The sequence below is a fragment of the Odocoileus virginianus genome, chromosome 7 (assembly GCF_023699985.2).
Source record: "Odocoileus virginianus isolate 20LAN1187 ecotype Illinois chromosome 7, Ovbor_1.2, whole genome shotgun sequence".
NCBI classification, from domain to species: domain Eukaryota; kingdom Metazoa; phylum Chordata; class Mammalia; order Artiodactyla; family Cervidae; genus Odocoileus; species Odocoileus virginianus.
This window is the reverse complement of record NC_069680.1, coordinates 74,966,668-74,975,835: the sequence shown is the minus strand read 5'-3', so window position 1 is coordinate 74,975,835 and position 9,168 is coordinate 74,966,668. Positions and strand designations below refer to the sequence as shown.

At 50.0% G+C, this 9,168-nt stretch overlaps 1 protein-coding gene across 2 annotated transcripts; it reads right to left on the bottom strand.

The window, feature by feature from the left end:
• Positions 1-1,242: 1,242 nt before the first annotated feature.
• LOC110125057 (neuropeptide Y receptor type 4-2) lies at positions 1,243-9,094 on the bottom strand. 2 transcript variants are annotated; one of them, XM_020873900.2, is made up of 3 exons: positions 8,496-9,094; positions 3,531-4,708; positions 1,243-1,916 (listed from the first exon to the last, which is right to left on the bottom strand). In XM_020873900.2, exon 2 carries the CDS (start codon positions 4,666-4,668, stop codon positions 3,535-3,537), a length of 1,134 nt encoding a protein of 377 aa, XP_020729559.2. In that variant the 5' UTR covers positions 4,669-4,708; positions 8,496-9,094; the 3' UTR covers positions 1,243-1,916; positions 3,531-3,534. The 2 variants fall into 2 exon arrangements, 1 of the variants encoding a protein (XP_020729559.2); XR_011488815.1 differs by lacking the exon at positions 3,531-4,708.
• Positions 9,095-9,168: the final 74 nt, after the last annotated feature.

Below are 9,168 nucleotides of genomic sequence, written 5' to 3'. Positions count from 1 at the left end.
ATCTGCCCTACTCTTCCAGCTTAGCATTCAGAGTTGGGGAGCAGCCCAGGGTTGGCGTTCCAGCCTATGACATGGCAGTGATCTGCTAAGATTGAGCATCTTCGGCATTCAAATGGAGCCAGCTTCCTTGGAGCTCTGCAGGAGACCAGCGTCTCTGAAGCCAGCCTACAGAGAATAGTTAAACTAAGAATCAGCTGACTACATTGGATCTCACTTCCCCAGTTCCTTTTACCTGTCAAAGGCAGCTTTTCTAATCTTAAACTTAACCACAGCACCCTCTGCCAAGGCCACTTAGCATCTTCCCTCGCCAGCATGATAGAGTCAAACTGCTCAGCCTGAGATGTGAGGCTTCCTACACCAGATCTCACCTTTCTGTCCAGGCTTACCCTCAGCGCCCCAACTCCAAATGCACTGGATCTGCTACTTCCCACCATGGCTCCCAATGACGTGAGCCTTTTCCCATCCTGCTGGCCCTGTAAACTCGCAGACACATTACCCCAAATGCCCTCATGGAGAACATCTGGCTCCTCCTCCTGAACTCTATGATTACTTTCGCCATTAGGTGTTTTCATACCTGCCCAACCTGGAGGGTGCTCAGTCATGCCATCTGCAGAGAAGGTGTCAGTGAATCAGGATAAAGGTCAGCAGCTGCATACACCCCAGAACTCAGGCTCCAGGCCCTTCTGCCCTGCCCATAGCCATAGATTCCAGATCTCACAGATACTGAAACACCCTCTATCTTATATAAATCAAGTGACCTTTAACTGTTTCAAATCTACATACTGGATGAAAGGTGACACCTGCCATCTCCTCTGAATAGTTAAATATTCTGATGAGAACCTCAGTATTCCTGCCACCTCGATATGACTGAGGCCTCACTGCCAATTGGCAGCACACCCTGACAGTGCCCTGGGGCTCAGGAAAAAGGTTGATGCTCACACCTGCCCAGATACTGCACAAGTCTCCCACTTGCTTCAGGCATGTGGGCCTTTAAAAGTAAAGGTATGAAAAGGAGGTCTCTCCTTAAGAAATCCTTTGTAGATCCACCCCCACACCTTAAAGTCAGGGGCTGCAAATGACATTTACAAGGTGGCAACAGGTTGCTGGCCATCACAAAGCATGCTACCTGTAAAGGAGATATGACTATCGCAGTGAGTTGAAGTTCTTTGTTCTGAATACATGCCCTATTTTCAGTGTGGTTTCCTTGGCAGTTGATTGAGCGACTAATTGAAAGCCCATTAATAGCTTCATGAATGAAAGGAAATGTACTTTAAGAGAGCTCCATACTGGTACACAATTGCACCGACAAACTGTTTTCAAAATCTGACAAGAATCAGTTTCAAATAAAGGGTGACATTCAAACAACTAGAAACCTCAAGGGCCATGATTACACAGCCCCATTCATAAGCACCCTCCTGTTTGAGGGTTTGTTGGCAAGTTCACCCTGCAGAAGCCTTCTCAGCTGCCCGAAGTAGGAAGTTCCTGGCTGTTCTCAGCAAAGGAGGCTTCTGAATATGCTCTGCAAATCCTTTCCCAGTGTATTCTCAGAACCCAGAAGCCCCAGTCTTATCTATGTCCACATATTTGTAGCCATTGTGAGGTGTATCAGAACCTTAAAGAGACACTCTGGGTAAGTCTTATCACCCTTGCAGGCCAGGCCAAGGACCTTGTCACTGAAGAATGTCTATCCAAGTTAGCATGACCCACTTTAAGGCAGAAATGACAGCTGTGCTCACTCCTCCACTGCCAGACCGTCTCTCAACAGGGTGTAGGAAGCAAAAATTTCTTCTTTGAAGAACTTGCAGGTCTTTTCAGGATTTTCTCAGGCATCACTGTATCCCTACAAAGCAGTTAGTCACAGCAACAACTCCCATCTTCTAGTCAAGAAGTTTGACCTTGAAGCAGTCCTTGATTCTCTAAAGAAGAAAGAGCACAGAAAAGAGATGAAGGGCAACTTACCTGGTATCATCTCTGGGAAAATAGCATCTTCACCCTATCCATCAGAGACTCCTGCTGAGCACCACCCCACCCCGTATCCCAGGACCCCACCTTGTTTGCTGACCTTGCTGTCCCATCGCCAGATTCAGCTCTGGGAACCTAGAATTCTTTTGGCCCACATCCAGCTCCAGATCAGCCCACATCCCATCTAGTCACATCTCAGCCCCACCCCTCAGAATGACTTGGTCAGGCCTTGGCCAAAGCTCTCTCTAGGGCTCCAGACGCAAGCATCTGACTATCCATCTGCACACCCAAGAGGGCCTCAAACACAGAATGCACACAGATAAACCAAAAAAATCAAAATCCCTCTCCATCACACTAAACGGACCAGACATATATATCCACTTTCCCAAGTCTGGAACCTGGGAATCTTCCTTCTCTCTTCCACATCCAAGTCATCTTATCTGACACCCAAAAATCTTTCCAATTCATTCTCTCCTCTTCAAGACTACTTCTGCTTTGGGGGACTACCTCTATCCCCTGATATGATAATCCTGTATATCCATGTGATTCTAGTAGGGTTGACCCCACCATTCTGATCTAGCAGTGGTCAAGGGACACAGGCCTGGGTACAGAAAGTATTCCAGCTACTTGGTCACAATCATTGGTTAAGGACTGAGCTATCAGAATCCTCCCCAGAGGACTTCCCTGGTGACTCAGTGGTTAAGATTCTGCACTTCCAGTGCAGTGGGCCTGCTTTCAATCCCTGATCAGAGAACTACATGACATGTGGTATAGCCAATGCAGTGCAAATCTTAAAAAAAAAAAAAAATGAAGTGCAGAATCTTAAAAACAAAGAAACAAATCCTCTCCAGAGTTCTTACAGGACACAGAGAAAAAGACATGCTCCTTCCCTGGCAGCCCAGTTGTTAGGACTCAGTGCTTTCATTCAAGGTGGCAGATACAAAGAAAGAGAAAAACAATGGAGAAAGACGTGAACCTCGGAATTCCTGCTGCTCAGAGCTAATCTGCCTACTGCAAAGGAGTGTGTGCAGGCTGCCAGGGTCCCTTCTCTGCAGCTGGACATGCTAATGATATAGAGTAATCCCACTGTCTGCTACCATAGAACTCTTTACTGTGTACAAAGCCCATCCACAAATATTGTCTCCCAAAAATGTTAGGAGTTGACCAAGGTCCAGAACTCTGACTCCACATGCTTTTCACTCATGTCTTCACAGTCTCACTGGTGGAGGTAGAACCCTTGGGTTTCCGGGCTGGGCACACGTTGCTGAGTCACCAGCCTGAACTCTGCCTGCAACAATCAGACCATCTCCAGCTCTGGCATCTGCTTAGGCTGCAAGACATACTGTACATGACCTGCAGAATACAGACTCAGAATTCTTCCAGGAACAATAGCTGAACCAACTGAATGCCAGGCTTCACAAGGCAACTGGATACAGAAACAGGCCCTTGCTACCCTATCTAGGCCCCACAAAGCCAGTAATGACAGAAGGCCACCCCCCGGTTTCAATGTGCCCACTTAGCTAGGTGAAAGAGCCTGACAATGAACATAGCAAGAAGAAGCCCTAGACCTGGCTAGATTGGGTTGGACCTGCCACTGAGCCTCAGAGACCCTTTGGAGACTTCCGTGTGCACTGTGGATAGAGGCAGATGCTCAGACTCTTCCACGGGGACACTCTGCTGGCAAGTCAGCACCAGGGCCTTGATCTCCTTCTTGAAGTTGGTATTGAGAAAGCCATAGATGAAAGGGTTGACACAGGTGGAGGCCATGGCAAGCAGGTGGCACACCAAGAAGATGAGGTTGCCATGACAAATGGGGATGGCCTCATGGTACCAGTCTTCCAGGCTATTGAACACATGCAGGGGCAGCCAAAGCACAGCAAAGGCAGCCACCATTGCCACAAGGATCCCATTGATCCGCTTCATCTGCCAAGCCCGCGAGCTATAGGTGCCCTTGCGGAATACCCGCCCCTGATTCCTCAGGCGCTGGTAGATGCGGACATAGCAGACCAGGATGAAGGCCAGTGGAATGCAATACTGGAAGAGCAGAAGAAAGGTGGTGTAGATGATGCGGTGATGGTCCAGTGGCCAAGACTCAGTACAGACCACTTTATCTGCCAGAAACTCCACAGCCTTGGAGTGGTTTTTATGAAAGACATTCTCTAGGATGCTGTTGGCCAGGAATGGCAGGGAGAGGAAGCCAGCAATGAGCCAGATGACCACAATCCCCAGGTAGGCTTGGGTGACACTGGGTTTCCAGCCTGTTGGATTGATGATGAGCTGATGCCTCTCCAGAGCCACAAGGACAAGTGAGAGGATGGAGACTGTCACTGACATACACTGGATAAAGGTAGATATCTTGCAAAGGACCTCGCCAAAGACCCAGTAGTCCATGATGGTGTAGACAGCCGTGAGTGGCTGGCAGATGAGGCACATGAGAAAGTCAGAGAAGGCCAGGTTGGCAATAAGCAGGTTGGTCACATTGGCCTTCTCCTTCTGCCTAATAGTCACACATATCAGGGAGAGGTTTCCCAGGACCCCCACAATGGTCTCGATGCTGTAGGAGGTGACAATAAAGACCATGGGGTCTACAGAATCCTGGCAGTGGTCAGAGAAGTTGTATGGAGTGTACAGAGAAGCTGACTTGCTCCTGTTTTGACCCTGCGGGGATCCTAGGAACAGCAAGGCCAAGAAGTGAGATGTGTTCATGGTGGACAGGAGAAGATTTCAGGAGATTCAAGGATGATGCCTGCAAAGCAAAGACAAATGGCACTTAGGGATAACACCTCCTGCGTGGAATCCAGGGGAGAGTGGGGGCCAGGTAGAAAGGTTCATCGCTGCTTCCTTCCCAAGGCTGAGACCTAGAGAACTGAGACTCAGAGACATAAAGCAACTTGCCCATAGTTAATTAGCCCACAGAGCTAATAAGTAATGGGGTCCAGATATAAACCCAGGTCTGTCTGACATCAGAACCTGTTCCACAGATTCCCTCTGACCTCAGGGTTCGAGGCTGTTTTGATGATAAAGAAATTGAAATTTTGTATGCAGAGTTCAGGGACAGAATTATTTAGGGAGCATGGGTAGAAATCCCCATATCACATTGTATGCAAATAGAAATAGCAACACATTCTTCCATGTGCTCAGGTCCTTCCATGGCATCCTATGCCCTTTTAAAAAAAATATTTATTTACTTGGCTGTGCTGGGTTATAGTTGCAGCACAAGGGATCTCTGATATTCGCTGTGACATGTGAACTCTTAACTGAGGCATGTGGGATCTAGTTCACTGACCAGGGATCAAATTCAGGCCTCCTGTATTGAGAGCATGGAGTCTTAGCCACCTGACCACCAGGGACGTCCACACATTCCCTTTAGGACAGAACCAGAACCTCAGGGCTTGACATGCAGTGTGCCTTCCTGGTCTCAGCCCCTACCTACTCTGCCAGCCTTGTTTCTCAGTGACATATGGCAGCGTTGAAGACCGCCAGCTATGCCGAAGACTAGGTCATCAGTACCCCAGCTCTCTCCTCCTGACCCAGTACATACACATCAGGCCGAGGTCAAGGGATGCCTACTAACTTCCCTATGGGTCCCCTCCATGCCTATGCTTAAGTCACAGCTTGTAGCTCCCAGAAACTGGCCTGGTCCACAGCTCCATGTCCCAGCACAGCCTGGTCCTTTTCCTCTGGTGCCTCAACACAAAGGACTCTCTGCCAAGATCTTATTGGAATATAGACCCCAGAACCCCCAGGTGGTAATGCCAACAACAGATATTCTGATGTGGTGTGCGATCATATCACCACACACCATCAGAGCTCCCTTCCTCACGACTTCTCTAGTCATCACTAATCCCACAAGCAGTTCCCAACCTTAAGGAAACATCAGAATCACTCCAGGAGCAGATCAAAAGCACAGATTCCAGAGTCCCTCACCAGGAAATGCAGTTAAGTGAGTCCAGGATGGGGCCAAGGAATGTATACTTTAACAAGAGAACCATATGATTCTGATCACATGGTCCTTGGACCCCATTTCAATAAGTACTGTTTAGAAAGGGCCCTATTTCAGATATTCTTTAGGGCCTTTATAATGGTTGTGTCTATCTATGAACTGTTATAATATAAATGTTCTTCATGATCAAGTGCTAAGTTAGAGGCAGTTTTTATAGGGTATAACCAAAATTAACCAAAGGTCAGTAAAATCTATAATATTTGTCAGCCATCATAAATGTCACTTACTATAAATTTAATTTGACTTAGAAAGATGAATCACATTTGGCCATGGAAAGATTGTCATGAATTCAAAGACAGTTTAAAGTTTAGCTATTTCAGTTACCCAATCCCAGAGACAAGAAAATTTTTCTTCTGTTTTTTTTAAACTTCTTCTTTTTTTTAATATTTATTCATTTGGCTTTGCTAGGTCTTAGCTGTGGCACGTGGGATCTTTGATCTTCATGGCAGCATGTGGGATCTAGAATGGGAGCATTGAAGGCAGCATTGAAGATCCACTTGGCTTGCAGCCCCCTTCTCGAAGAATCTCTAAAGAGTAACATAAGGGGTGGTCACCAGTGAGCCAGGAAACTCCACACCAGTCCCTGCTGACTAGACCACATGGATGCCTGGGCTTAAATCAACCCTTCTCCACAACAACTGGGACTGGGGCAGAGGAGCGAAGTGCTAGGGCTGGGAAAGCAACAACATGGGAAGGAGATCTGTGGGGAACCAAGAAAGGAGCAGAATTACCAGCTGGCCCTTGCATCTTTCTCCAGAGCTACAGATACTGGAAGGAAACTACTCCATAAGAGCCCACCCTAGAAAGGCCCTCTGTGCACAGGAACCAAGGATTTCCAGAAGCGTACTCCAGGGGCGAGGCAGCAATCATTCAAACCCTGAGCCCCAGGTCAGCATGAAAGTTAGATTCCTTCTGTAGAAAGTGCACAGAGGCAGTAGGGAGAAGGCAGTGGCAGTGGGCATGCAGAGGTGATTCTGTTTGGTCCTGTAGACACCTGGAAGACCCAAGTAGCCTCAAGGGCTGTACCTGGATGGGACCTGGGGAGAGAATAGGACAACTGAACCTGCCATACCCAGAAGAGCAGAAAGGGGAATTTAGAAAGACAAACAGGAGAGAGTAGGCAGGAACCAATCTTAGAAAGAGCCCAAAGAGCAGTGGGTGGTCTTGCCTTACTGTGGAGGGCACATGCTTTGCTGGGAGATGGGGCAGAAGGGACAGACATTAACCTTCACTCAGCTTTGGGCTCAAGACATCTCCCTGAGCATTAATCCATACCCTAGCCATGGGAGAAAGGCTTTATTAGGCTGAACCATATGAAATTGCCAGTTTCCAACTATTTTCAATCTGCAAAGACAGCAAAACCACATGGCTGGATTTTATATCAGCTCCATTTCAAAGAGGAGGACACGGAGGCCCAGTTAGATGAAAGGAAGCTGCCCAAGGTCCCCAGAGTCTGTAAGTGGCAAAGCTGAACTAGAACCTTGGTTAGTCTGATTCTGAAGGCCTTGGCACCAGGCCATGCCAGACAGATTTTTTAAGAAGGAGGAAGGGAAGTCTGTGCTAAAGTAGGAGGTGAGCTGATGTGGGGCAGGAGAAGCAGCAGAGGCCGGGTTGGAGACAGACATCCATGGTCTCCAACAAAGCCTGACCAGATGAACACCTGGCAGTGATGAGATATGGCTCAGCAAAGTGACAAGATGCCCCAGCTGGGGTGACATTGCCCAGGGTCCCCTGGCCTTGGGCCCCAGCACATTGGCTCAGACCCCTCCACCTCCCCAGCAAGGGGATAACCTCCAAGGTTATCCCAGCCTCTCCAGCCCCTCATCCTTCCCAAACAGACCCAGGCTTGGTGTTCCTAATGGAATGACACTCTTAGACAGAGCTATCTCCTTTGCAATGCAGTTTGGAACCTCCGAGGCCCCTCCTGGGGGGCAGAACACAAGAGCACAAGCTTCCAGGGGAGAGATGCGGGCTTGAAGGGCTATCACCAAGCGAGTGTCTATCCCCTGCAACCTCCAGCAATGCAGTTTTTCACCTGGATCACCTTGAAGTAATCACAGCCACTCACCAGGGCTGCTGAGTTGCGGCCACACTGACCACTTCAAGACTTTCTGGGCGGCTTAGAATCCCCCCAAAGGACCACACACCAAGACTGTCTCTCACTTCCCACTGCATTCCTCAGAGATGCCCAGTGAGGACCAGGAGACCTCAGGTCTTCCAGGTGCACCCCAGAGGGTAGTGATTCTGGGAGGGGTAGGGTGGACTATAATGCAAAATCAGTGAAATAGTGTCTCCAGGTTGAGTTCCCAAGCAGCTCTCATGACAAGGTGGGACCACCTTCAGCCCCCAGGGGAGCCCTCCACTGCAGCCTGCCTTCCCAGCTGTCAAATGAAAACGAATGGAAAAGACAAATAATCTTCTCATGAGGTAAGAATGGAGACAAGGATGTCTGCTTTGTTTCCTGAGATTTCAGCAAACAGCTCCTGTCTCCTAAGCCCCGCGGCGCCCACACTTGTCACGCACCCCTTACCTCCTTTGCCTGCAACGCACAGATGAGAACACAGAGGCAACGGGAGCCCAAATCCGCTCCAGTGGCAGGCTTGCCCGCACCAGCCCCGACTGTGGCGCTCTGAGCCTCGGGCTCGGTAAAGCCCACCCGGCTTCTGGCGGAGGCAGCGCGCGGCTTCCCGGGGGCCCCTCCGACCCAGGAACCCACGGAGCGCATCCAAGGGCCCGTGCCGGCCTCACCAGCTCCGGCGACCCGGCACTCTCTCTGCCTGCGGAGTGGAGCCGCCCTGCCAGTTCACCCGCACTCCCGGCACCCTCCCGCGCCGCCGCCGCCGCCGCCAGCCCCCGCCCAGTCTGCCGCCCCGCGCCGCCCACCAGGACGCTCCCGCCGCCGCGGGGGACCCGGGCGCCTGTCCGGGAGCCGCGCCCGCGAGCCTTCCCATCTGCCCGCAGCTGCAGCCAGACAAACCTGCCTTCTCCAAGCACACCCCCGCCCAGGCCAGCTGGCTGGAACTCTTGTCCTCTCTGAGCTTCAGTGCCCTCGTCCATGAAATGGGCATAAGACCTGCCTTTCATAAACTCATTCACAGATATGAATTGCAGGCCTCCTGTGAGCCTGACTCTCCCGACAGACACAGAGCGGAACAAAACAGATATCCTGTCCTCGTGTCATAGTGGAGTTGCCAGCCCAGGGG